Source organism: Mchenga conophoros, linkage group LG9, assembly GCF_057382185.1.
Source record: "Mchenga conophoros isolate Kocher_MC1m ecotype Shallow Benthic linkage group LG9, M_conophoros_male_GT1.1, whole genome shotgun sequence".
NCBI lineage: Eukaryota > Metazoa > Chordata > Actinopteri > Cichliformes > Cichlidae > Mchenga > Mchenga conophoros.
The window spans coordinates 19721749-19749741 of NC_140534.1; the positions used below are offsets into that span (position 1 = coordinate 19721749).

At 40.5% G+C, this 27993-nt stretch overlaps 3 protein-coding genes across 4 annotated transcripts; 1 reads left to right on the forward strand and 2 right to left on the reverse strand.

Annotated features, from left to right (window-relative positions):
• Window positions 1–1063: 1063 nt before the first annotated feature.
• cdk13 (cyclin dependent kinase 13) lies at window positions 1064–9538 on the reverse strand. Its single transcript, XM_085286828.1, has 14 exons — window positions 7426–9538; window positions 6615–7181; window positions 6367–6525; window positions 6120–6259; window positions 5792–5962; window positions 5496–5685; window positions 5315–5371; window positions 5086–5187; window positions 4905–4982; window positions 4521–4637; window positions 4288–4419; window positions 4005–4201; window positions 2808–3302; window positions 1064–2575 (listed from the first exon to the last, which is right to left on the reverse strand). Exons 1-14 carry the CDS (start codon window positions 8562–8564, stop codon window positions 1875–1877), a joined length of 4245 nt encoding a protein of 1414 aa, XP_085142954.1. The 5' UTR covers window positions 8565–9538; the 3' UTR covers window positions 1064–1874.
• A 1195-nt stretch (window positions 9539–10733) lies between these two features.
• Window positions 10734–17322, reverse strand: ralaa (RAS like proto-oncogene Aa). 2 transcript variants are annotated; one of them, XM_085286832.1, is made up of 5 exons: window positions 17103–17322; window positions 14639–14756; window positions 14335–14543; window positions 13937–14111; window positions 10734–13823 (listed from the first exon to the last, which is right to left on the reverse strand). In XM_085286832.1, the coding sequence occupies exons 2-5, from the start codon at window positions 14750–14752 to the stop codon at window positions 13701–13703; spliced, it is 621 nt and encodes a 206-aa protein (XP_085142958.1). In that variant the 5' UTR covers window positions 14753–14756; window positions 17103–17322; the 3' UTR covers window positions 10734–13700. The 2 variants fall into 2 exon arrangements, with proteins under 2 accessions (XP_085142958.1, XP_085142957.1); XM_085286831.1 differs by having other exon boundaries at window positions 14639–14884.
• On the forward strand, window positions 17239–27912 carry med1l (mediator complex subunit 1-like). The gene is made up of 20 exons (XM_085286829.1): window positions 17239–17526; window positions 17676–17765; window positions 18993–19068; window positions 19164–19218; window positions 19339–19465; window positions 19551–19579; window positions 19721–19792; window positions 19886–19960; window positions 20146–20222; window positions 20636–20698; window positions 20808–20919; window positions 21044–21168; window positions 21274–21380; window positions 21500–21698; window positions 21809–21904; window positions 23014–23116; window positions 23847–25600; window positions 25968–26109; window positions 26471–26558; window positions 27145–27912. Exons 2-17 carry the CDS (start codon window positions 17676–17678, stop codon window positions 24112–24114), a joined length of 1674 nt encoding a protein of 557 aa, XP_085142955.1. The 5' UTR covers window positions 17239–17526; the 3' UTR covers window positions 24115–25600; window positions 25968–26109; window positions 26471–26558; window positions 27145–27912.
• Window positions 27913–27993: the final 81 nt, after the last annotated feature.

Genomic DNA, 27993 nt, shown 5'->3' on the forward strand with positions numbered 1-27993 from the left:
GTTTGGATCCTGTTTTCAGTGGAGTTGACTGTACATTTGGTAAGCAACTTACACTGAGGGAAAAAGGAAAGAATTACTACATCAGTTTTTAAAAAATATAGCACGGCCCTGACTGAAAAGTCATTTTTCAAGCTGGACATCAGCATAATTCACTAAAACTGACTAAGTGATTTGTTTCTGTAGCTTTCCCATCTCCATCTTTTAAAACTGTACTCACTGTTTCAATCATGTTCCTGAAAAAAAAAAAATGCTGCCACTCTGACTGAAGTTACCATAAACTTTCAGCAATCCATCATCCACGCCATATTAAGCACAGATCAGACGCCATCCACGTTGCGAATTAGATTTGCAGAAGAGAACTCCTTGGAGATAATCACTTTCTCATCACCAGCAATGAACGTGTGGCAAATTCAGATGTGGATATGATGGGTAAAACAAGCCAGATGTGCAAGCGCAGTCCCCTCCCCCTCACCAAAATCTATTAGAATTCTGTTGTTGCTTTTATCCGAGTGCAACAAGAGTTAACTGACAGCAGCAAAAAGTTTTATCAAAGCTGATATTAGTAGGGAGCATTCAGCAGGACAGGTTAGTTTCTTTAAGAAACCGTTTTCTTAGCGCTTGAAGATTAAATCTGCTGGGAGCCATCATCTTGGAGAACATTTTCTTTCTTCCTGACAGTCGTGCTGCTCTGTATCTGTGCTCCAACATTGTGCCGCCAGCAGCACAAGTGAGTGCTGCACCTTCTTAGCCACGTCGCTCTTGATAAAGTCTCTCACGGTTTAAATGATAAAAATTCAAAATACAGGAGCTTCCATTATACTGAATTGCACAGGGTGCTTGCTGAGGCAAAAAATACCAAATGTTCAAAGTGTCAAAATTTGGTGTTAAGCTAAACGTCCAACAGTTTAGTAAGGGTGAGTTTACATGTCAATGGTTGTAGTGCAATGAACACACTCTAGGTAAGTGAGTGTTTCTGGCATGACACTGCCATCCAGTGGTGTGCTCTGTGAAGTCACCACACCACTGTGAGAACTAGTGTTTTCAGTAATGTAACAGACGACAATACCGTCGGCATTTCTTTAATAAACATTTGCCAAAGGTGGAGGAGGAGGGTGGTTGACAAATCATTTTAGTACAAAAGAAAAGAAAGAAAAAAAAAACAGGAAAAAAAAGAAGACATTGTTTTCTTTTCAAAATCCGATTATGCTTCTTTGTTTTGCTTGTGATTTTACAACACCTACTGGCAAAAAAAGGCATGTGGAATTCAAACAGCCTTTCTCCATGAAGCTGGATCAGATTTGGTGCATTCGTCTGAGAGGTTACTACTCCTTATTCTCTCAATTAGCTTGTTGTGCTCATGACTAATCTGACCCAAATGGGCCACCACTGTTTGAAGATAATCTTGACAATAGAAAAAGGAGGACAACATTACTTATGGGTTATATTCCTAATTGTGCAGATGGAGCACATCATCCATTTCCTTTCATAACCAAAAATAGTTTCCGCCTACTTCACTCAGTAGTGCAAAACATTAATACTAGTCTGCTCTGAAGCAATTACAGAAAGGCTAAGGTAGAGTTTTAAAATTTACCCAGCCTGATAAATGTACACTCAAAAAGATCAGAGTTTAATTTAAAAGACAGCAGAATAGATTACAAAAAAAATATGAAAATGGTATGAGCAATAAAAGCTCCTCCGATGTTAACTGTCCTTCTGCAGCGTATTCCACATTCCAGACTGAGGAGGAATACAACGCCTTATACAGATTTAAGTTATTAAAAACTTAATGTGCATCTCCAGATCCATCTAATCTGGTCTAAGAGGCTTCAGGGTCAACCCTTTCACCCATAGTCACTTTACATATTTCCAGTCTTTCAGAAAGGCAGCCCTCGGCCTCTGATTGTTGCCGTCGAGTTCACATGTGGGACAAAGCCAAGGGGTAGTGGTGGAGCCCCGACTTGAGAGGGGGAGCCCCAGGGTTGTCCTGGTGCTGGGATGGGTGGTGGAGGAGGTACACCATCCTTTCTTGCCATGGCATGGTTGTAAAGGTGGATAGCACTGGGGTTAGACTGTCCCTCCACAGGTAAAGGGCTGTGATTGTACTCAAAACGGTGGTCCTTGTCCCCAGTGAAAACCATACTGCTGGGTCCAGAAGCTCCGGCACTTGGAGGGAATGGGTCGGGGTGGGCTGGAGCAAGAGCCCCAGGAGCAGTAGAGGAGCTGGCAGCCTGTCCAGGCCCACTAAACACTTCTCTCAGAGTGTGAGGTGGCAAGCCCCCACCCAACATATGACCCATGTAGCTTTCCCCAAACCCTGCAGGTGTAAAAGGTGGAGGAGGTGGATGGCTGTATTCGCCACCGTATCCAGAACCTTCTGCAGTGGGCAGAGGTGGATAGTCTGGCTCTGGGGGTCTCCCTCCGTCACCTGCACCTGCAGATGCAATAGGGGGGGCATGGCCTGTCTTGGGCTCAGGTGGTGGCTGCCGGTAGTCAAGGTCAGCATGTGGAGGTGGCTCCGGAGGCTCTGGTGGTCTCTGGTCTGGGGGCAGGATGGACACCCCACTTACATCAGAGACTGAAAACACAGTTGCACAATGTATTATATTGCACATGTATAATATTAGTTCACTTTTTGATGATCAGCTAATAAAAAAACTCCGATTATTTTCATTTTTAAAGCAAAATCAGAAAAAATATTTCTGCTGGTCTGACAAGATATTTGACCTTCAGTGGTATAAAAGTTAAAGAAAAAGTATTTGTCAATCTACTGAGGTACACAGACACAGTGTGTTCAGAAGGCAGCTCACCTGGTGAGACAGGACTGGGCTCAGGAGGCTGTTTAACCTCTGGAGGTAGAAGCGGTGCTGCAGCTCCAGCAGAGTTGGTGCTCTCTACTCCTTCTCCACCATCGACTGGTTCCTGCCTTTGTGTATGCTGAGCCTGGAGGAGCTGAGCTAGCAGCATAGTCATGGCTGTCTGTGTGGCAGCTGCAGCCTCGCCTTCTGGAATATTTGACGGAGCAGACATCGGGGGCGAAGGAGGTTTGGGCATTGGAGGAGTACGGGGTACTCCTGCTGGGGCTGTGGGTGGGGGAGGCTTGGCAGTTGCAGGCTGAAGAGGAGGCTCAGCTGGGTCAGTGGGAGCTAAGGCTTTAGAGAGCTGCTGTAATGTCTCTTGGTTGACCTTTGAGCTCATGGACTGGACAAACTGGGCTGTGCTGACTGCACTCTTTGGCTGCCCTAAGAAGTTCAGGAGAACTGCCAGCTGTTCCTGGGTTAACTGTGAGTTTGCTCCCTTTGGGTCTGTAGGAAGACAAATGACAAGATTGAGCAGAAGTCATAACACTGATAATATCCTGAATGCAATATATGAAAGCAAAAGTTCCTTTAACAACTTCTGGCCATATCATATTTATAAAAAAGGCTTTGTTTAAAATAACTTCATTTCGGGAAACAGCCGTATATATTATAACCTTGCATGACAAGTTCTATCCTTTTTTAAATACATAAATCTAATCGATGACATATTTACTTTTCCCAAGTGAAGAGAATGGAAATATCAGTCTGCAAGATTCATTACTAGAGCAAGAACCAAGAGTCACATATATATATATTTCTGTGGAAGGAAATTACAATATGAGCATAAGTGAGTTTGGTTCAGTGTGTTGTCTAGCAACACGGATCTTTTAAATATTTCAGAGAAGAAGGCAAAGGCAGATTAGTGAATAAATGAATGACTGAGCTACATTCCGGATGTAATGGCTATTTAACCGAACAGTGACCTCCAGTTTAACCTCTAGTTTAAAGCATGTTAGTCTGGTGAAAGCTGTAATGTTTTAAAAAGCTCATTTCCATACATTACCTCACAGCTCAGAGGTAACAAGTTGATTTTTAAATACATCAGACTATCCGAGTTTACTTTTAGCTCATGAAACTAAGGTATGAAATGAAACCAAGTGTAAGACGACAACACCTTAAATAAATAAAAGCAGTCGTCAAACTCACCTAGCAGAGCAGAAGCAGCTGCATTCTGGGCTTTGATGGCTCCGGGGGCAGACAAACCCTGCGGCGTGTTACTGCGACTGTCATCAAGGCCCAGCTCTTTGCGGGGTGCCTTTGGAGCTGCCAGTTCTTCCGGCATCTGCTTCTGTCGCCTGCGTTTCTTACTCCACAGCTCATGACAGTCCTGCCAAAGTGGGAGACTAAAGAAGTGGAGAAAGTAAAAGATCTGATGAGCACAGCAACACTACAGGATGAACATGATGATGGAACATGAACCCAAACGTACTCTGGTGGAGGCATCTTGTCTGGATCTACATCCTTGAGAAACTCGCTGCCCAACGCCTGTTCAGCTGTGCAGCGTTTGCTGGGGTCCAGATTGAGCATGTGGTCAAAAAGATCGAGGGCAGCTGGAGGGATGCTGAACAGCAGCAAAAGCACAGGAACATGTTTAAAATAAATGCTGGAAGGCCAAATTCCACAGATACGACTTACAATAAGAAAAAGTAAACATCAACTTACAAAGCAAACTCCTCTCGTAGTCGTCGCCGGTACTGCTTCTTTGGTTTCATGGTGTTGAAGAAGGGAAGCTTTATGACATCTGGCCAGACTGCAGGACAGGGGCTGCCACATATGCGGCTAAAAAAAAAAAAAAAAACCAGAAAGGCATTTTTTCTAAAAAGTACAGTAAAGAGCAGAGGTAACAGAGGTAAAGCATTACATCTGTGTACAGCAGAGCTCACTTCTTTCCTCTTTCAACCACCAATGTGTGATGGAAATATGAGGAAAATAAAATGTGAGGAGAAATAAATGTATTTCTTTAATTTCAAAGCTCACAGGAGGGAAACTGTATCTGTGGCCCTGTGTGAGAGCCAGTCATGGTTTAGGAATTTAGGCTATGCTTACCTAATAAGCTCTAACTGGGCAAGCTCCTGGTTAGCTTGAAAGATTGGCTTCTTTGTGAACAGCTCACCAAGAATGCATCTTTAATAGACAAAATAACACAATTCATGACACACATATGCCACCTTTCAGATATTCTTATTATTAAATGTTTATGATTAACAATAAAAGTATCAGCACTTACCCACAGCTCCATACATCAATAGCAGGTGTGTACCTCTCTTCTCCCAGAAGTAACTCTGGGGGACGGTACCATAGTGTGATCACTTTATTGGTATATGGTCGACTGAAAATACAAAAACAAAGACAACATCTGTTTATTAGTATCAAAATCACACCCAAAAGATACCGGTAATGATAAATAAGTATCTTACATAAGGTAAGATTCAGAAATAGAATGTATGAGGGCTCACCTCTCTTCAGAGTTATACAGCCGAGCAAGACCAAAGTCTGCAAGCTTTATTTGACCTCTGAGTAGAAGGGAAAAAAAGAAAAGAAAAACACTGCTTAAAGCGTACTTGAAAGCATCCTTAGCAAGGTTTTAAAACATGAAGCACTAAGTTCTTGTAAATGGGTAAAAAAAGGCAATCTTACTTGTTATTGAGCAGAATATTGGAGCACTTAATGTCTCTATGAAGAAAGTTCTTCTTGTGGCAGTAATCGAGTCCCTCCAGCAACTGTCGCATGAAAGACTTTATGTGGCTCTCATTAAAATGAACGAGACCAGACTCAAGCAAACCCATCAGGTCGTGATCCATGTACTCAAATACAAGATAAAAAGCACCTAAGACAAAAGGGAAAGAAAGAATTTTAAAGAATAAATAAATATCTTTTAAACTATTTTTAAAATTCCACTAAGTATCATAAATATTCACAAAAATATAAATTACCTTTATCATTCTTGAAGTCTAGAGCATCCTCTTTGTCTGTGACAATCTCCTTCATGTTGATAATACTTTTATGGTTCAGTTGACGTAAAATTTTAATCTCTCTGATGGCTGTAATTGGGAAGCCTTCCTTTTCATTGTCAAGTCGAACCTTCTTCAATGCCACCATTTCAGCTAACAGACAACAGAAAGAAATACATAAAACAGATCTTTATGACAATATTGACTTGTATGTCAAAGAAAAACTGCACTTTCTGAAGAATACACTATGAATCAGTGCCAAAGTTGGTGTAGAGGAATTAGGAGAATATTAATCTTCAGTAAAACTCACCGGTGTCTTTATCTTTAGCTTTGTACACTTGACCGTAGGTTCCTTCCCCTGTGATTCCAATGATCTCGAACTTGTCAACACAACGTTTTCCCCAGTCTATGGCAATTTCCTTAATTTCACCATATCTCGGACCACAGATTCTGGCAATTACAAATTTAATTTTACATTGAAATAATAGTAACACAGAAAACAGCAGCAACAGCACAAAACAAAAAGTGATTTAGCACTATATACATCAAGAACATACTTAGGTCTTCGGCGAATTGTTTGGGACTTCTTGTCATCAGATGGGCTCTGGGTAGAATCTGTGCTTCCAGGAAGTTCAGGGGGCAGAGGCAAGTCTGTTAAAAGCTGACGAGCCTTTTTCTCTGACTTTTTCTTCCCTGAGAGTGAGCTGTCTTTCAAGCTGCAAAAATGTTGAAAGAGCATTAGCATACTGAAACAGTCTGATCATATCTACAGAGTACAAACATTTCCTGGTCAGCACATCCATACCTTTCTCCTTTGTCCATGTGCTCAATAACTGTTTGGGGCAATGGCAGCAATGGGAGGGTAGACATGGCTTGACCTGTGGTACGTTCCTTTTCTTTGCCTTGTCCAGAGGCTGGTGCTTTCCTCTTGTCCCGATGTATAGAGTCATCCTTGCCCTTTACATCCCTGTCCCTGCTGGTCTGGTGCTCTGTTGTCTTCTTGGATGACCTCTCTGAGGGTGACTGAGGCTGGGTTGATGTGGGAGTTCGGGGTCCCTTCTCCGGTTGAGGTGGAGAAGGAGGGCGACCCTTTCTGGAGTTGTGATTCGATTTAGGGCTGGGCTGATGAGCGGACGAGGAACCCTTGGTGGGAGTCGATGTATTGCTCGAATTCTTGGCCTTAGCAGCTGCTTCTGCAGCTTTAGCCTTTTTCTGCTTACTGAGTTCAGCAGCAAGGCTAGTTTTGAAGGTGAGCGTGCTTGGTGAAAGACTAGATGGCCGACTACGGGAACGAGAGTGGCGGTGTCGGCTGCGAGAACGTGAATGCCTTGAAGTTGAATATGGACTTCTACTGCGTGACCTAGCAGATCGCCTGGAAAGGAAATGATGAGAACAGCATGTTCAGTTGGTACATCAAAAGCACTTATAATTCAAGGTATTTCAGTCAGATTAGCAACTGCAGTGACACATGCAAGTTGTTTTTTTGGGTTGTTTTTTTTTTTAATGAAAAATGAAACAGTGCAGCCTTATTATAACAAATCTAATAAAGTCACCACACCAACAGAGCATGTGCAACAAATTAAACATGTTCAATTAGCTGCGTAATAACAACTCACCTGACATCAGGACTTGGGCTCAAGGACTTCCTATATGGACTCCGTGATCGCCTCCGGTTACCATAAGGACTTGAGCCAAACTCTCCTTGTTCATAAGGACTGTGCCGACCGTAACTCGGAGACCTGCGCCAGTTCACTGGGCTCACAGGTGATCTCTTCCTTTTGTTGCTCGAGTATGAACTGGGTGACTTGGGGGCACCGTACGACCCATACGTGTCTGCATCTCGGCTGTAATATGTGGAACTGGGAGAAAGTCTTTTGCTCGCATAAGTTGGACTTCTTCTAGATATCAGCTGGTTATAACCGCCAGGAGACTGGTAGTTATATGAATATGATGTCCCATAGGGACTTTCTGATTTAAAACCAGGACTTCTCCTGTATGCCCTGAGGTCCTCACGATCATCTCTGTAAGACTGTGGAGCATCTCTGTATGCAGATGGGGGCTCTTTATCAGATCTTGTTTTACTTCTGTGACTTTTTGAATCCCTTTTATCAGCAGATTGTGAGGACTGGGATGTAGATGTCCTTTTGCCATTCCTGTCACTGCTCCTTGTAGTGTCTCTGTGATTTTTAGAGCCACTCAGGCTTCCTCCACTCCTGGCTTTTGAGGAGTCCCTCTCCCGACTGTGACGGTCTTTTTTCTTACTTAGCTCCTTCTCTTGCCTGCTTCTCTCAGGTGGTCCTCTTGTTTTCTCGTCCTTGCTGAGGCTTACTGCCTCCCGCTCTCTGGGGTGACTTCTGTCTGGGGATGCTGGTCCATTATAGTCAACATCGCTAAGTCGGTCCGCTGTGAGACTCTCAGCATGGGGGTCAAGTTTAGGAGACGGGCTCCCAGAAAAACGCTCTGACTGGGAGCTCACGTCATCGTACTCCACCAGTGTCCGAAGTTCAACATCTTTCTCAAAAGCACTTCTTCGATCATTGTCAGGGTCCTCTATTGTACCGGTATGCCACAAGCCTCTTTCCTTGGGTTGCCTGCGTTTCTTTCTTCTAGAAGCCGATGAGCGCCTCTTCTCACGGTGCCTGTCTCGCTGAGCGGCACCGCTCCCCGGTTTGCTACGCCTGTCCTGCCTGCTAGCATTTCTCTGTGCAGAGGGGCTCCGTCCCCGACCCTCGCGAAGCACCTCCGAATTAGGCATTTATCTCCCAAATAAATGCTACCACCACGCTAAGAATAATATATTCTCTAATTTACCAAAGCTATGTCCCTTGGTGTGTCGTGGAACAAAACATTGGGCTAGCTATGGTGACAGGCTAGTCAGCTAACGTAACAGCAAAATCACAGGTAGACAGCCAGCCAGCTAGCTAGCTTAACGTTAGCATTACAAAGCTAGTACAGTTCAGATTGAAGATAAAGTGAGTTGGTTCAGAGGGAAATTAATGACACTTAGTGCCAGCACACTCCGGCTCATATCAAATTCACAAAATGATTCTTGGTTACAGAGCCATACGATACTCAACCATTGTGTTCCAGGACGGACATCTCCCAGATTTATCAGCTAATGCTAGTCGGTTTAGCCAGCTAGTATTAACTGGCTAACTGTACTCGGCTACACAGTCGCATTCCGTTTCATGGTAAAAGCACAGGCCTAAAGCCTCTCTAAATTTAAGATCCACTTTTTCTAAAACGTTATCGTCTGTGCGAGCATGTAAATCCATTTACCGAATAGTGTTAAAATGTAAGTAGTCAACTCCGTCTCCTTCTCACAAACTTCTTGCCCTCCATCACGCTCCGGTGTGCAACAAGGAAGTGAACAGCACGCGAGTTGGCCGGATAGTCCGCGGCTAACCAGCTAGCCGCTAGCAACTTAGCCAGCTAGCTTCTCCTTGTGTGGAGTTCAAGACAACTCAGTCAACATGCAAGAAAACAATGCCATTCAAAAACACGCCTGCGTCCACGTATCTTGCTGGACTGCTACCTCAGCTGATTGCAGCATTACCCGAAAGTAGCAAAACCTCTGCGTTAAATAGCTCAAAAAAATCTCTGAATGTGTTTATATTAATTTAACTTTGTTCCCAGTACAGCTAACGGTACAGCTCACCCGGGCCCAGGCTGCTTTCAAACTACAGGCCTTGTGCGTCGCTGTCAACCAATGGCACTCGTATTCGTAATCCATTGGTAACGTCACAGCGAAAGGGAAACCCCTACCATCAAAAAACCACCACATAATGATATGAAAATGCGATATTAACCAGAGTGTACAGGAGATGGTTATTTTCTACGTATCCAGTAAATGGAACTACAGGTTACGTCTTTCCATTGATTACAATAAGACCAGATGCTGCCGTCACGCGCCGTTAATCACAGTTAATCTGTTCCTCATTCCTCAGTTTAAATGATTAATTATTACTATACAGAATATGGTCATTTGTCAAGGGAATGATTGGAAAATTAAGAAGTTAAATTTAAGTATTAAAAACAAAACAGATTTTCTTTTTATTAAAGAAAAAAAACTTTCCAAACCTACCTGGCCTCAGGAAAAAGTAAATACCCCTTAAACCTAGTAACCTATTGGGCCACCTTTGGGTGCAAGAACTGCAGTCAAGCATTTGCAATAACTGGCAATGAGTCTCACACATCAAAGGAATTTCGGCCCACTTTTCTTTGCAGAACTTTTCACATATGGTCAGGTAGGTCTGGATAACCTTTACCGAATACATTAAATCATTTACCAACTGCATTTTGCATTTACTCAGGATATTTTTTAATAATATTAGAAGATGATCTGACTGGCAATGCACAAGCTCAACCGACACCTTAGTTTGCTCACTATTGTACAATAACATTTCAAATTCTGTGTGCGCATAGATACATTTATATGCAATAAAACTAAAATACCTTACAAATTACAACATCATTCATCGCAGACACGGTGTAACACGAGAAAGATACCTAAAAGCTAAAGCAATTTTTTACGTTTTTCTCTAAACCAAATGCACAAGCTGAAATTGTGACAAATATATTTATTTACCTGTTTTTATTGTTATTTATCCAACAAAGACACCAATAAATGTTACTTTTCCATTTTCTGGCAAGTGTTTTTGTGGTGTGTTTTTATGGACATGTCTTGCTATTTTCCTGGCAATACAGGCCTGCTGAAAGACTTCATGAGTTTCTAAGGAGCTTAGAAAGAACCTAGACACTTCAAGAGCTTGTTTTATGACCTTAAGATAGTGCTTTTCCTCTAAGAAAGATCAGGGTAAGGAGATAGAGATTATCCATGTTTATACATATAACACAGCACTTCAAAGTTCACCTGTTCAGTGCAAAAAACAATAAACGTATCACACAGAACATACACAAAGTGTTATTAGTAATGTCCACTTTATTTGCCATTTCCAAACTCACAAAAAAAATGAATTGAAATGTAAGCATCACCTCTTGTATTCACAAACAGATAGGCTACATTAGTGGTTATGTTAAAAATAAGTAAACATGAAGGAAACATTTAACTGATGGCATACATACAACCATCCAATCAATTACATAGATACCTATAGATTTCTTTTTTTACTCCAAGGGTATAGAAAAGGCAAAACAAGTTATCTGAATACCCAGTAGGACAGTTCGCTCATAGCGTTCACACAAACATCTGTTTTAGTATTTCACTGAAATTTTTCGGGCTATCAAGTCTATTAAATTAATATGTGGAAACAAAGTAACAGCAGTAGAATGATTATGAATGATGTCTCCTTGAATAAACAAAAACCCACAACAAACAACTGAAACAAGAAAGACTTTGTTTAGCCAGTGTTATAGTATGCAAGCATTACGGTAGTCACTTTATGTAGGGCAGCTTCTGTAATCCTCAACAATGAAGACACAATGCGGTTAATGTAATAATCTCAAGCTAAAGGAGTAATAATAAACTGGGATCTTTATGCTCATTCCAGTTTCTGTGCGTGCCACTTTAACTTTCAGGGCGTTTCAATCATTATGTGGTGTACTGGAGTTTAGCCCTTAGGACATATATTAGAATAAACTGCTTACCAATCAGTTTGATGCCACCTCACGTTACTGTTTTAAAGTCCAACTCCTCCTACTATGTGCTTTGCTGTAGACATGAGTTGCATGATAAACGCACATTAAAAAGACAAACATACAGACAAAAGAAAGCTTCATAGCTGTTGGATGACACACTTTTTTCCAAACTGCAGTCAGATCTCTAAATGGCGCTCCAGCTCAAGTGGTTCTAGTTCTCAATAGTTTCTAGACCCAGTCAGTGTTTTAAACTGTTTCCAAGTTTCACATTTCCTCTTTGCAATTACAGCAAACATTTTGCATAGACTCCAGTGTTGGGCACGTTATTGGTTGTGGCAATCTTTTAGTGTAAATGGTGAGCAGCTTATTAAGTTAACGATTGGTAGTGAATCAGAGAGAAAAATGGCAACAACCTCAATGTGGCTGTTTAACTTTACTGAAATATTAAAAACAAATAATAAGTTACTAAAAATAAATTATATTGTTCACAAGAAAAGAAAAGAAAAGGCTCAGTCATAAATTAAGAAACAAGGGGCAGTTTTCACAGTGTATTTTGGTCTATGCATTCTCAATTTGCCAATTTCTATACACTGTTTCAACCTTTGCCTCTAAAATGCCATCTACAAGATAAAATGAACACATTTGGCATGTTACTACAGCACTGTAACACAGGGTAGCCTTGCACAAAAAGTAGCAAAGTAGAACGCCAGTGACCTCTAAACTCTGCAAATCATTGGCAGTCTAAGATTACAGGCAAACAGGATGAGTATGAGGGGATGTTTCACATTCACAATGGACAGAGAGGCAACAGTGACGCACTGCACAAGAATTACTAAAGCCCTCATAACCTTGCATTTCTTTCCCCAGGCGAATCAGACTGAAATCTCGACGCTTCCCGACACTCCTTTTGACTTTTGCAAAGACTGTAGTGCTTACTTTTGATGCTCGTTACAGCAAGCTGTCATTCACTTCAAATAATAAGTGGGCACTTGTTTGTACTAGCTAGCGTTTTTCTTTGGCGACTAAAACTTTTTTTGGACAAGTATCACCTCACGTCTATGCAGCCTGCAGTCTCATTTTCATTTCATGCCTTAAAAATGATCTATTCATTAATTTACCCCAGCTTTCCAATTAAGGACTTTTCCATTTAACAAAAGGAAAAAGGAGATACAAGTTTGCAGATTAAATGTCAGGAAAAATTATAAATGAAAAAAGACATTTTTTACATGTTACAATGTGTTTCTTTGTTTTTAAAATTAAGATGTGTCAGCATGTAAAGGATGTAGTGTTATGGAATCACCTTTTATCTGAGCACCAGGGATTCCTTTATCGCAAAAAAGACAATGCCAAGTGAGGTAAAACTTCTGAAATGTTAGAATTGAAAAAGAGTTCAAGTGTTGCAAAATCCCTCACAGATTCAAGGGTAACAATTAATGTCCATTGTGCATTTGAGAAGACTCAAAAGTCTGTGGGGTAAGGGGAGAGATTAGTGGAAACATTAGTGCGCTTATCTTACACTGGGTGATATGATAGAGGAGAAGAAGGGAAATGTTTGACGTCACGACTAAAAAGAAGTATACTTAACTGTACAACGTAGTAAAACTGAGGTGTAAAACGACAAATAGGAATGGCATCAAATTTTGTCTCGAGCTTTGATAATGAAACTTTTTTTCTAATTGAAAGGTTTCATAGGCTCAGTGCAATGTTCATCTCCTCTGTGGCTCTTGATGAACTCTGGGTTGACACTACACTGCCGAGTCTGTTAACTAACCCTTCTTACCAAAGATGGTGGATTAATTAAAAGGGATTGGGGCTTTCCAGTACTGAGCTCCAGTTACATCTTCCCTGTTTAAACCTTGGCGCTTAGACTTTCATTTAAATCTTTTTTTCAACTTGCACTGCACAGCTCTCTTAATATGTGTGTTACACACACACACACGTCAGACTTTACAATGAAAAGTTTTGGAACATTTCAGGACTTAGCCTCTCAAGCTTAGGTCTAAATTAAAAACACCACTGAATTATTACACTCTGTAATGTGGGCAGAGTGAGAAAGAGAGAGAGTACATAAATTATTTGGAGTGTCAGCACATAAAAAGTTAGAGCTATAAATGGTGTATGAAGCGCCACCTTACTACTTCCTGACACATGGTCAGATGTCCTGTTAACCAGGAACAGAAGGTCATGGTCAGGTATGGGCACAAAAAATTAAATTAAATTAAAATTTAAAAAAAAAAGCAAAAGTCTGAGAAATGCGTATGTACATAAGCAGCGAGCCTGCTCCCTCTAACGACTATAAAATACAGCATCTCTCTCTAATTCTCTTGGCCAAACTTTTACTTTTCTTCTTCCCGTTTTTCTCTTTGCTGTCCTCCATTTTTCTTGCCCGGATCTCTCTCATTAGGTCGAAAAAAACCTGTTAACAGGAGAACATAAAAAACACAAGTGTTCACATTTCTGTGTTTATGTGTCTGTTTTGCTTGGTGTCAGCATAGGAAGGAATTATTATGTTCAGCAAGTTAAACAAACCTTGTCAACATTGGCACGAGTTTTGGCCGAAGTCTCCACGTAGCACACGCCCCACTGCTCTGCACGTGCCTTTGCCTCATCTGCGCTAACCTGCCGTCGGTCGTCCAAGTCTGACTTATTACCAACCAGGAGAAAGGGCACATTCTCATCCTCCTTCACTCGCAGAATTTGCTCTCTGCAAAATGAACAGGAAATCTCATTCAGCCGTGAATTATGTAAATAAACAGAGCGCTGCATGGTAAATGCACAAAATCCTTACTCATATGAGTCTAGTCAACCTGATGGAAGAAAAACCTTGAGTTGTGATGAAGTATCAAAAAAGCAAAGGAAGAAGAATAGCTTAATTACATCCTAATGGATGGGTAAGTGCTTCATTAAAAGAATCTAAGTGGCTGCACCTGAAGTCTACTGTTGCTGCAAAAGACTCCAGCTCTGTGATGGAAAATACGCAGAGGAAACCCTCGCCACTTCGGAAGTAGTTATCCCGGATGGCTGCGTAGTCCTCTTGCCCGGCTGTATCAAGGATGTCAATTTGCACCTCCTCTCCATCCAGCACCACTTTCTTCCTGTAACTGTCTGCTTTAGTGGGCTCGTAGTCTTCAACAAACTAGAAAACAGAAAGACATCCATTATGCCAGAGTTTTTTTTATTAAAACCTCAAAACTGGAATTTCAGTTGAGTACTGTGATGTGAGCAGCTCACCTCATCATACATGAACTGGAGTGTAAGAGCTGATTTGCCCACTCCTCCACTGCCAACCATTATCACTTTGTGAAGGGCTAGAGAGTTCTGCCCTTTTGGCTTTGCAGCTGCCATGGCTCTGTGTACCGAGAGATGCAAGTATCAAAGGGAGAAAGTGCAAGATGGCGGGAAGGGATTGTGAAATGTGAGGACTGCAAAAATCAGATCCAAAGACTGCAGGTCCAACAAAGGGCTGAATGATAGTTCCTGTGGAGAATTTAAAAAAGAAAAGAAAAAAAGAGAAAGATGTTGCATCATATTTTCCAGTGCCTCCAGGTTCCATTTCTGCATTTTGATTGCACAGTCATCATGGTAATAAATCCCAAACCAATAAAAGGCTAAAAAGCAGAAACTACAATTAGACTTGAGACGTCGCACAAAAGAATGATTCTCGGTAGCTTAACAAGAATGCAGGAAACATTGTCATGACACAAGACTGACGCATTAGAAATGCAAATTTATTTCATTATAAATTCTGCTCTGAAGCCATTTGCCTGTGCAAATAGCACCTATCCCTTACTGCCTTAAGCAGTATTACTTTCCTCTTTACAAACGCGACCGCAATACCACTTGACCTGTTAACAATTCAGGCCATAAGTATTCAGAAGTAACAGAAATCAGATCACACAAATTGTAAACGTGGCTCTAATTTCCAGCTGTACATTTTGTTTTTACATCTTGGTTAGTTGTGAAACACAAGCTGGAGAAAGCAATAGAAGTGCAAGTTACTACTGGTAGAAATATTACCCCTGGCATAATTTCCTCATACAAGAGACAAGAAATAATTTTCTTGTCCATGCAAAGACATTTACTAATCGATTTTATTTATTAATTTTTCCCTCTCAGATGTCTGAAGGTACACAAAGATTTGAAAGATTTATGAATATGTTGTTTGAATCAGTTTTAGGCCTAGTCCAGCAAAGGGATTCCTAACTTCTCCCAAGAAACTAACTCTTTAATTCCTGTGTAAAAACAGTTGTTAAGGTTATACCAAACAAACTGGTCGAAACATGACCCTCACATCACAGATGCACTGGCCAATCTACAACATAGCAAAAGGGTACATTTAACATAATCTTAAACCTCTTTTGCGTGTTGCTAAAATACCGAAACACAAATACCAATTCAGAAAGGCGCCTTGTGGGTGCAGTACTTTCGGCAGCCAAGTGTCACTACAAATACACATTGGAGCCTGAGGACCAAATACTGCTTGTCAATAGCACAGAAAAGGTAACGTTAACTACAAATAAAGCGCACAAATTCCACTAATAGAACAGTTTTAAGTGAACCTGCCCTAAGAAAAGGGAGACAAGTTTTGAAAAGTTGGCAGTACTTTATATGTCTTTGACAACAGTGGATAAAATGTGACACATGATAAAGCCATTGAGTGGCCTCTTTTCCATACTGGACTGTCCAAGAACACTATAGAAAATGCATACTGTCCAGTAATGTGTGTTCAAGCCCTTTCCTAAAGGCCAACACAAACCCTTTTTTTTGGGGGGGGGAATCAGGGATAAGCATGGGCTTGCAGCCAATTCGTCACTACACAAATTAACATAAAAGGTTTATATTTACTGCAAGTCAATAGTACTATAAAGAACTGAAGGAATGTTGCTTTACTTTCATCTTTTAAAGCTGCAAACATCTCTTAACAAGTTGTTTTGAGTGGAAGTGAAAAGGGAACTATTAACGAGTCAGTCGTTCTGGGCTTGGAGAGACGTTTAACAACAATTTCTAAACAAACCCAAGTCACCTTATGTAAAGACAGGGAGACTGTAGAGACAATACTATGCCTTCAGTTTACAATCATCAGCACAAATGTGGGTGGAAAGTCAATACACCAGTTAGACAAATTAGTCAGCGAGTCATTATTTAGCAAATAAAAAACAAACAAGACGCCACACCATAAGCACACCAAGAATACAAAAAAAAAAACAAAATACTATACACAAAAATCTATACATAACATGAACTGAGAAATCAACTATTTAACCAACTATTTCAATAAAAGAAACTAGCACAGCAAATGTCAGTGTACACGTCCCTAACAACAACGTTAACTTATTAGCAACTTAGCTGGTTGACTGCTGGGCAATGTGGCTAACAAGCTAACTATGCTACCGGGCAGGTAAATGCCACCTGACATCAAAGTAACATTTCAGGATGAAGATAACATCTGAAAGACACGTCTCTAAAAGCGGATATTCTGCAACAGATGTTCGCTCGTTGCTTCCAAACTCAGTAGCTTCCTCGTTAGCGAGGGCGAGTGTGGACACACAGGGGGGGGTAAAGGGGAAAAAACGGCTAGCGAGCAGCTAATCATAACTAAATGATGCGACGCTAATAAAACTGAAAGACAAGCAGGGTCCGTTGCACCAGTACCAGGTCTTGTATTAACACAAATCCAAAAATAAACAGCACTCACCTTGGCAAAAGGTCTGATGAAGCGGAATTTAAGGTGGCGAAACGAAACGACTCAGCTAGCTACTTGTTAGCTCATGGCTAGCTTTCTAGCTAACTCCAGAGACCCGGCTGGTAGCTGTTAGCAGCAGACTGACTGCACGTCCTGTGGGCTTGGCTCCGACTGACAACGCCCGCCTGCTTGGGAGAAGCACACAGCGTCTCACTTTGACTTTAGTGTGTGAGTGTAATATTTTCTTTCAGATAAAAAAAAAAATAGCCCCGGGTATGGACATATCAGATAATTACCCTCGCAGTTGAGCATACAGTACAATGCAGATTAGGAACAGCGGATGAAAGGTACCACATAACTGATTAACTGGCTAATCCGCATAAATAGTGGCAGGTTTGTTCAAAAGGAGAAGAGTGAAGAGACCTCCACATGCCAGGTATGTCGGTTTGAATATAGTGTTCTCACTAAATAAACACACAATTTAAGTTAAAAAAAAAATGCGCAAATGTAAATAAAACATCTTAAAATGGGAAGAAAGTTTAATTTTATTTTTTCCCATCAATCTCCTGTTTTTCGACGCTTTAGATGATGGACAGGGTCACAATTCCAGAGCTGTGTTTGAAGTTTGCAGAGAAGAGTTGGGCTGACACTTTTCAGCTTGTCCGAAGGTGTATGGTGAGGCAGACTTCATTAAATAAAAATGAAAATGCCTCTACTCAAATGGTCTATTTGAATCATTTTAGTTGTACGGTTAGGGTTTTTTTTTTTTGTTTTGTTTTTTTTTTTTTTAAATCTCGTCTTACGCAAAAGAGATTACTCATTTTATTTCTAATTTAAACTAAGACCCCCTCCTTTGTTTTGTTTGGGGTTTAAAGGGGGTATGTTGCGTTATGTGGCTGGTTAGTGCATGGCTCTGCTAATATGATAATGTGGTGTGAACTGGTGTGGCTATCCACTCAGAATGAGATCATTCATCCTGGAACACACACGGCTTTGTTTTTTTTGATCAGCGGTCCTTTTTTTTTCTTCTTCTTCTTCTTCTCTTTTTTTGCATTGACTGGTATCACTTAACCTACTTGGATTTACTTATCAAGCACCTGGTACAGTGTATGGAGTAAAGCCTTCAAATCAAAACAAAGTAGTTTGACTGTGGGTTGTTGGTTATCTTTATGGCATTGGCTTTGATTCCACTTTTTAACAGCATCCCTTTTGGCCAGACATGCACTACTGCTGGCTTAATTAATTTTCCTTTGCACTATTTATTGATTCTTAAATAGAGGATGTCCCTCTTGTACATGTATATTATTTGGTTAGAGGTTTGAGAGTTCAAGCACTGACATGAGGCAAACGGGCTGTACTCTGTGCAGTCACTATTATTATTGTTCTATCTGTATGCTGGGCCTCTGTGAGAAGAGAGGGTTGGTTAGTTTTCTTTAGATTTGTCATGGGTGGAGCAGCAGGGTAGATAATACTTTTGGATTAATGTGGAGTGGAGCTTGGCAGTGGTCAGTCTCTGGAGTGTGTTGAAGAAATGTGATTGCTTGGTGGTCTGAAGTGATGTGTGGTCCAAAGGGATAAGGCATCTGGGGCTAGTTATCAATTTCTCTTCCAGCAGTGATCTTAAAGAGAACTTGTGAAGAAGTGGGGTTCTTCTTCTTCAAAAAAAATTAAGTACAATAATTTCAAACTCCTAGTTCCAAAACATTTGTTTCATTAAACACACACATCCCAGTATGAAAAGCATGCAAATGTCAGTGTTTTCCTTGAGATGGTGTCATGCAGTTTGTGTTGCATGGTGAGATGGGCAGACAGGACCAAAGGCTGTTTGCACAAGACTTTGCTTTTGCCATACAAACAGTCCATTGTTGTTTTCTTTGTCTCTCGCCTTTGTTCCTATAATAGGAGAAATCCAGAGATGAATCCAGATCCCGTAAGCCACTGGAAAGATCCCTGGAAAAACTCCAGGAAGAATCAAACGGTATGTGAGTAACATGTGTTTTTATTTATTTATTTATTTATTTTTTTGAAGTATTTTTACTTTACATAAGTAAAATGAATCTCGTTATGTTTCAGTGTGCACCATCAACACCACAAAGCTCCGCCTAGAGATTATCGCAAAACAACAAGGGTATAAAACTGACCTCCATGGCTTTGTTTTTGCTTTTTAGACTCATATCTTTCCTCATCTGTTTTTCTATTAATCTACTGTGATGACACCTTGTTATCCATATGAATCTTTTCTCCCAAGGATGAGTTTTCATTTTGCTGAGGCCACGTGCTATTTATCAGCTGATTTATTCTACGTTGAGGTATTGTTGTTGCCGTGTGGTGAAGTGGAGGAGGTGAAGGTGGTCCCTCACGGAGAATCCCCTGTTGTAAGTGGACTGTGCTGTTTCCAGCAAGTCATTAGAACTTCTCACCTTTTGCTAATCATGCTGATAAAATAAAACTGTCTCTTAGCCCAGTGAATCCCTGCTTCAGCTGCTAAGGTAAGGGAATGGATTGCTTTTAAATTTACATTTTTCTTGCAGTAAGCAGTGCCATTATCCACTAAATTTTTTTAAGAGCATAATGACAGCACTAATGGTTTTAGCTCTATTTGCTGATTGTGCTGCTTTCTGGGTGCACAGGTCCAAAAACTTTGCCGCCTTCTCCCTGAAGTTACAAGGCCTCTTTGCCCAGTACAACATCCCTGGAGACAAGTGCCTACCTCAGCTTATCAAATATTCTTTAGCTCTTATAAATCTGAGGCTCTTGTGATCATTTAGCCATGTGTTCCCTTTTTTCTTTTCCAGTGAAATTAAATTTAAATTGTTGGCATCTCTACAGTGCCTTGGGAAAGACTTATGGAAAATCGCTCATTTGCCAAGGTGTGTGACAAAGCAACAACTTTCCAAAAGTCTGTCTGCTTAAAACAAAATGAATTCCTGTTCAGTGCTTCAATTTAAATTTCATAAACCAAAACGCATGTATATAAAATGATCAGGAGAGTAAATAATTGTAGCTCTTCATATAAACTGCAGTTTTTTTTGTTTGTATTTTTTCCTCTTTTCAGGGAACAAAAGTATTTTGACCCTGAAATGGACTTGATAAACAATGGCAGGATAGGGGATTTAATCATGGGAAAAGAAGGTATAGTTACACTTGTATATTGAATTGGTTGTATTTAAATTATGCAAATTAAATTCTAGATCAAGAGTGTCAAATATAAGGTGCGGGGGCCAGAATTGGCCCAGTAATGACTCCAATCTGGCCCACTGGACGGCTTTGGAAAATGTGAAAGATGTAAAACTTTATTTTCACAAGTTTTACAACTTTCCTTCTGATAAACACCTCCCCCACAGTCAACCACACCACACAAAGTAATAGATAAACAATTAGGTGATGTAAAAGTTTTCACTGTCTATTATAGAAAAGTCATTAAAATTGAAGCTAAATGTATTTACACTGACAGAAAGGGAAGTGTCACTGGTCTGGCCTAATTAAGAGGAAACTAGGCTGAATTTGGCTCATGGTGTAAAATGAGTTTGACATCCCTGTTCTAGATTGTCCTTTCACCATGCGGTTCTTTATTCCTCCAACCAATGGAACAAAAACTTTGGTGTCAGGTAAGCTTCTGAGTTAAAAACGTGATAAATTGCGTTCTCTTTCATTCAGTTCATTCAATACAGGTGTCATCGGAGATGTTAAAAGTAATAGATTTTCCTCAAATGACAGACTTGAATCCAGTTGTTCAAGCCGCCCAGGTTACTGTAGTTGTCAGCAATGTGACCCACAAGCTTCAGATGGCATCTGTGGTCCCTCAGCCTCCCCAGCTGGATCCTCAGGGGTATCTGCCTGCTTTCTGATTTTTAATCTCTCACCCAGCGGGACACGTTTCATTTTCCATTTATGAGTGAGTCTGACTGTCACTAGCGTTGGTGTTAATGGAGTACAATTGTGTCCTGGAGCAGTTATCCTGTGTTTGTTCCGCTGAATGAGGTGCCAAATGAAATGCTGCCTGCCTGTTTCCTGCTTAAACTGCAGCCAGCTATGCCCGTGATGCCGTCTTTTGTAAAGAAGCTCAGCCAAATTACAGGTCAGGGAGGCTTTCATGAGTATTTTGTGAAATGGACATGAAACAAAAAGCCTGCTCATTACTGCTGCTCTGTCTCCGATTATTTCCTACATGTGACTGTACCAGATGTTGACCTGCAGTGGGCACCCTTACCCAAGCTTCTCATGAGAGATTCATTAAGCGCAAACAGCTCCTGGGAGATGACATGCGAAAGCAACATGATTTTTACAGTGGTATGAGGATACTATTTATTATAAGTGGAAAAGGTAAAAGAGGGGTTAGTATTGAATATGTAATTTATGCATTTAAAAAAAAAAAAAAAAAAAAAAAAGATCAATGTTTATTCATCTAGACTCTTCCTGGTGGTGTGATGCATAGTTATGTTTTCCCTGGAGCTGCATGGGATGTGCCTGCCCACAGGGGGGCTGTGGTGGACAGTGTTCCCTTCACCCACCCTGGTCATGTCCCAGCCCTGCTGGAGCTGCTGCGCCACCAGTGTGCCATTAACACCCTGCTGAGGAGCTGTTTCATATTTCACTGTGCCAGTCCAGGTAGGAGTGTTTTTACATTACAAAACCGGTCGACACAGAGATGGTGTAAAGTGGGCAGCAAACATTGTTGTGCTTAAAATATGTAACGCTTCATTTATGCATCTTACCAGGTTCAGTTTGTGGCCTGCATTTTGAAGTCCTTCCAGAGTCTGACAGCAGCTTTTCTGTGACCTTCCAGCCACCTGACGCTGACTCCCTGGGTGTTTGTGAGCATTAAGTTCATTTCAAATTTGGGAAAAAATTAGCTGTTTTAAAAGTTTATCCTTTTTAATATATCTATTTTTTTTTTTAACCTATATGCAATAATCAAATGCATATAGGCATAAAGACATGGTCAAGACAACCTGCTGAAGCTCAAACTGAACATCAGAATGGGGAAGAAATATGGTTTAAGTGACTTTTCATTTGGCATGGTAGTACCAATTGGGCTGGTCTGAGTATAAACTGCTGATCTACTGGGAGTTTTTGACATCACCACAGTCAGAATCATGTTTATGGCCAAGTTTGTACACAAATAAGGAAATTTGTCTTGGTGTCAGGGTGCAAAATCTCTAAGTTTTGCAGAGGATGGTCTGGGAAAAGACTGCAGTGAGTGGAAGTTCTCTGGGTGAAAACACCTTGTTGAGGTCAGAGGAGAATAGCCAGAGTGGTTTGAACTGATAGGAAAACAATGGTAGCTCAAATAGCCAGTTGTTGCAACCAAGATATGCAGAAGTGCATCTCTGAATGCAGAACACCTTGAAGCAGGTGGGCTACAGTAGCAGATGACGCATCGGGTGCTGCTCCTGTCAGTTATGAACCGAAAGCTAAAGTTGCACAATCTCATCAAATTTGGACAATGGAAGATTGTAAAAACATTGCCTGGCCTGAGTTTGCCTGGTCTATTTTTTTCTGTGACATTCAGATGGTAGGGTTAGAAAACAACAACTTGAAAGCATGGCTCTGATTTCCAGTTTCAGGGTGGTGGGGGTGGTAGTGGAGTAGTGAAGGAGATTTTCTTGACACACTGTGGTCCCCTTAGAATCATTTAAATGTCACAGCCTTCTTGAGTGTTGCTGCTAGCAATGTCCACCAGTGTACCCATGACTCCTTCCAGCAGGACGAAGTGTCATGCCACAAAGTACAAGTAATCTCAGCCTGGTTTCTTGAACGTCATCATATTTCCTGCAGGGTTCGTTTTTTGGCTATAAACATGGTGGTAGATGGGCAAATTAAGTAAAAAAAAAAAAAAAAAAAACTGGTTGTAATATCAGTTTGGGAAAATGAACAAGTTAAAGGAATGTGGTGTGTAATTTAAACTGATTTGTGCCCACAGTGCTGGTGAATGTACCGAAACCTCACCAGATTACCTGCAGCTTATTTGGAGCAAATACACGTGATCCTTCCATTAATGAATACCTCTCCTCTGTCATCATGAGGTATGTTTTCTGTCTTTAAGAACCATGCTTACATGCAGATGTTGGTGTAAATGTGATTATTATTTACTCACTCAAGTGTGTGTAACAATGTACAGAAATTCTGCATTATGAAGATCTGTGTGCAGCAGAGTAACTGAATGTAGTTTATTATGCTGATTCATTCATCAGCTACCTGAACAGTGTCTAAACTTTACAGCTTTAACTAGCATAACAAATGTGAGCACATGATTACATGGTAGAATTACAGTAACTCTTTCTCAACCACTAGTACTCATCCTACATTTACAAACATGCTACACACGCCAACAAAAAAGATGCTCTTAATTAAGAGGTTAAACTGTGTGTTCAACACAATGCTTGGCTAACATACCAGCAGCTTCCTTGCTGTTTGTGTTACAACTATAGATTAAACTCTCTTCAGTATGTGTCTTCATCACATTCTCCCGATTCCTCTGCGTTTACATTCTCCCACCGAGCTGCGGCACTTAACCTTTACAGCGCCTGTGTCCCACTGACGTCTCTACTAACACATTGTGACCTTGCACATTTATTTACCTGTGATTTGCTATCTGTTTAAAGTTCCTGCATGTTTTATTAAGAATATAGATATCTGGTAGCAGACTGTTTCAACAACTGGGTTGTAAGAGGAGGGGATTTGTCTTGTTGCCGTACTGAATTTTAGCTCCACTCCTTCTAGGAACTTTCAGTTGTTTTGTTTTTCTCCACTCAGCTGTATGTCCATCCCTGAGACAATGAGGATGCTATACAACAAGCTCGAGGACATCACCTCTGTCCCACTTTCTCCCAGCTGCTCGGCCACCACAGAGACTGAAAATGACCATTCAGCTCCCTCGAGTACAGCTGTGGCCGACACCAGCAGAGCTTTGGCCACTTTCTCCCAAAGTGCAGCTATGCCGAAGGACGGCTTCAGTGTTGCTGATTTAGCACGTTCTGCCCTGACTGTAGCCAAATCTGAATCTATTCTTGAAATAAATTAAAGTCCCTCCGCCTCCTCTTACCCACCACCCCTTGTAGACATGTTTCAACACAGGGTGGACAACAGGCACAGCTGATCTAAACGTGCATCCACAGCCTTTATGAAAACTCTCACGGGTTAAATCAGCCATAAATATGGACCAGAATAACTGGTATTTGTTTTCCGTTATCAGTTAGAGATGCTAATGTGTAACTGCAGAAGGCTGTGTTTGAATAATTCAGAGTTCATAATCGCATCCATCTCCTGCAGGATGCTTAAATGTCACTTACTATGCATTCCAGCGTGGCAGAGATTACTGGCTGTAAAGATCTGAGGTCTGACATCTGACCTCAGACAGCCAAGAGCCCAGTTGATTGGTACCATGTGAGCCAATCAAACATTGTTAAAGTACATAATGCACTCTTGATGTTTTGTAAGACTCCACACATTTAAAAAATAAAAATAAAGAAAAAATAGCTTTGGTGTAGCATATGATTCAGCTCTCAAATGCATTCTCTCTAAACCACAATTTAGTTTTTGCTTCTTCTTTTTTTTTCTTCTTTGATGTAAATTAGGTTTTGTACAATAAGCGTGACATTTGGCGTGAAAATGTAGGAGTGGAAGACCGATGTGGAATGGAAACTCGGCAGTAAGAAATCTCTTGATTGCTGCTGAGCACAGTAGTGCTTTTTCTGTGCGGAAGCCAACACGGTTACCAATATAGCACAAATGTGAGTACACTGAAAAAAAGGGACTGGCCATCTCTTGGATTTATGTAAGCATCTTGCATGTATTTAACACAATTGCCTCATGTTTTAAAGATAAATGTAACTATATAGTGTAAAAACTACATGATATGCAGAAAGGGTGTATTAAATTGTTCATATCATGTTCAGGTGAAGTAAGTCAATAAGATAGCAACGTTAAATCTCGTGAAACCACGCGTGATTTCATCTAGCGGGCTTTGGATCGTGGTTTAAAAAATGCATCCATCTCAGTCAAGTCGAGCAGCCAACTCTACGTTTTTTGGTATGTCTTGATTTTTTGAATTAATGTTTACCATATTTCAGCCAAATGTAGTTAAACGTCTAGAGTGCCGCCATGTAACATGCTAAAAAAGAGCCGTTAGCTTATTTGCTGTTTTATCTGTTGTCAAAGAATTGGCGCTTTTTCATTTGAATTTGTCTTTGGCACAAGAGCCGTAATATCACATTAAACCTAATTACGAGGCACTCACAACATAATTTGGTTTTCTGTGTGAATAGATTTGCCAACTGACTCTTCAGTTACATTGTGTATTTACTGCACCGTGGTGTTAGTGAGATTTTGGACATTGAACAGCTTTAGCTAATATCATCAGTGGCATTATGCTAGCTTACATCCCTACCCTTCCTGCCCTCACCTGCTGTCCTTTTGTTTTTGTTTTTTTTTGCTGCACATTGAGAGATTACCTCTATTCTGCATTTCACCAGGAGTCAGCTGATGGATTGTGGGTTCAAGGTGTTATGGTAAGAAAGTATATTCTATTTTCGCTTAAGGTTTCTGTAACTTAATTATAATAGGTTTTTTATAATTATTAGGTGCATGCATACTCAAATAGACCACCCTATTAATACAACTGAGAAATCCAAAATCTGCCATAGGTTTAACCTGTATGTATTGTCAGAAAGGTGATTACTGGACTCGCATTAATGCACACTTGAACTAAAATGAGGTTGTAACTTGTGGGTTCTTGGGTTGCAAATCAGAAACAAACATCTTTGGATTTTTTTAATCCCATAAGATCTGGAAACACAGTTTTTATTCAACAAAACATTACTGATTAACCAAGCACAGTGCCTGCTGTTATTTCAAAATAATTTTATGTCATTTTAGATGAAATGCAGCATTCCAGTGCATCCCAACCTTGCCTTTACAGTCAAGGTTTCTGACGGAGCTGAGTTTCTCTCTGACAGTCTGCTGAAAGTGTTTGGGGGAACAGGGCACAAAGCTAAAGGATGTAGCTGCCATGATGACAGTAAGAACTTTAAAATTCTTTAACTACAAAGTGTATATGTATTGCATTAGGTCAGTAAAAGATTTTTATGCTGCATCCATTGAAACAGTCAACTATTACCCGTGAGTACTGATTCCACCGAAAGGATGCCATAATTTTCGTTATGCATTTACTGGCCCACTGAGAAAAATTTATCTTTTTAAAAAAATAAATGTTCTGGAAACTATATATCCATAAAGTTGATGTCAAACAGGAACTTTTGATATTTCTTTGTAGATGCTGGTGTTGCATGTTGACTGGTTTAAGTTTTTGTCTGGGATCATTTTCTTCTGTGCTACTGAAAAGTTCACAAATCTCTGTTTTCTTTGTTATAATACTTTAGGATGACATTAATGCTCGAAGGGAGTCTCATCAAAGTGCTCCGCATCTGTGTGAAAGACAATTGCAACATCTTGGTGCAGGAGTTCATGGTGAGTGTTTTATGAGTAGATTGTGGCTTTGCAACATTTAAAAATGCATTTAGTTAGCCACTTGATCCTCATTGGACTGGTTAGGACCAGTAGTCCTCTTTAATAATTTGAAGTTCACATGAGGCCTGGTAGCGAACTCGGCCGCCCCCCCTTGAGGCCCCACCCCCTTATATTAGGGGTCACATCAGTGTGAAAAAACTTTAAATTTGTCATTCTAGTGAACAAAGGAAAATCCCACCAATATTTACATTAGCTTTTGTTTGGAAAAAAAAAAGACCAACAGCTAACCAAATTGTGGGGCTGAAAGTCTAAATTCTAACATCTTCTGAGTGACATAACCTGGATTTCTGATGGGCCGGTGTCTTTCTAACAAAAACTAATGTAAAGCATTTGAAATTATTATGTTTTTTACTCTGTCTTAGAAACTCTGTTAGACCATGAATGGCAGCATGGCAGGCAACTCTTTGGCTATAGCTATTTACTATGTTGCTTGCATTGGTTTAAATTACTCTAACATTAGAACTGGTAGATTCAAAAGAGATGAGTTTAAAAAGGAATCTTAAAGAAATGTTTTGTGTTTAACCAGGACTTGACTGAGGCCACTGCACAGATTGAGAAAACCACAATGAACATCTGTCTCCAGAGGATGCACCAGGCAATGACTTTTCTGATGTTGGCATCATCATCGAGGGTATAGTAGTTCTTCAAGATCTGGATAACGTGACCTTTGCAGTAGCCATGCTGTTTGGACCTTTTTTATTCCTTCAATATGAGTTACCCATCACAACTCTGCTACACTTTTGAGGTGATTCAAAGGGTGGTAATGGAGTTGGATGCAACTCAGCTCTCAAGAAAAACTCACAACTAAGACAAAACTGCTCCTGCAAGGAAAGCTCACTGTTATGCATGCAAGCTGATCAGCTCTAGGTGAGAGGACATTTAAATCTCACACTTGTTCTGCTGCATTTTTGAAGCTCAATTCCAGGAACAGATCGCAGGGTTCATTTTTATATACTCTGCAACTGCCATGAGGACGAGCCGTTTTTCTTGTTGTTGTTTGTTTTTCCTTTTGCTCTGTACAGCATTTTGGCAGCATTTTTAAATTTCTCTTTGTATTTTTTCTTTCTTTTACTAGTGAAGAGATGTAGCATGAACAGTTATGCAGTCTAAATATCCCATATGGGTCGTGTGAAATGGTATTTTCAGTTTCATTCAGTTGAAGTAAAGAACGTTGAATATTTCTAAGTGTGCTGTTTTGAACCAAGATGTCACAGTATGATCAGTGCTGTAATTTTTGACAGTCACTGTATCAATGTTATTTTTGCATCTCTTGAATAAAGGTTTTGACCTGCAAGTGCTAATTTCTTTAGTTATTGGGGTAAAATGGGTAATGTTAATAGGAAGGTGTTTGCCAATTCAGTAACCTAATTTAATG

What these genes read in the sequence shown, in the direction of transcription:
- med1l (XM_085286829.1), top strand. Translation starts at nt 17,676, where the DNA reads ATGATGGACAGGGTCACAATTCCAGAGCTGTGTTTGAAGTTTGCAGAG. An exon ending in AACAAAAACTTTGGTGTCAG is followed by an intron (nt 20,699 to 20,807) that starts GTAAGCTTCTGA and finishes CTCAAATGACAG; the next exon opens with ACTTGAATCCAGTTGTTCAA. An exon ending in ATTTCACTGTGCCAGTCCAG is followed by an intron (nt 21,699 to 21,808) that starts GTAGGAGTGTTT and finishes GCATCTTACCAG; the next exon opens with GTTCAGTTTGTGGCCTGCAT.
- cdk13 (XM_085286828.1), bottom strand. Translation starts at nt 8,564, where the DNA reads ATGCCTAATTCGGAGGTGCTTCGCGAGGGTCGGGGACGGAGCCCCTCT. An exon ending in GCCCAGTTAGAGCTTATTAG is followed by an intron (nt 4,638 to 4,904) that starts GTAAGCATAGCC and finishes TTTTTTTTTTAG; the next exon opens with CCGCATATGTGGCAGCCCCT. An exon ending in GCCCAGTCCTGTCTCACCAG is followed by an intron (nt 2,576 to 2,807) that starts GTGAGCTGCCTT and finishes CTGTGTTTTCAG; the next exon opens with TCTCTGATGTAAGTGGGGTG.
- ralaa (XM_085286832.1), bottom strand. Translation starts at nt 14,752, where the DNA reads ATGGCAGCTGCAAAGCCAAAAGGGCAGAACTCTCTAGCCCTTCACAAA. An exon ending in TCCAGTTCATGTATGATGAG is followed by an intron (nt 14,544 to 14,638) that starts GTGAGCTGCTCA and finishes TCTGTTTTCTAG; the next exon opens with TTTGTTGAAGACTACGAGCC. An exon ending in CTCGTGCCAATGTTGACAAG is followed by an intron (nt 13,824 to 13,936) that starts GTTTGTTTAACT and finishes TCCTGTTAACAG; the next exon opens with GTTTTTTTCGACCTAATGAG.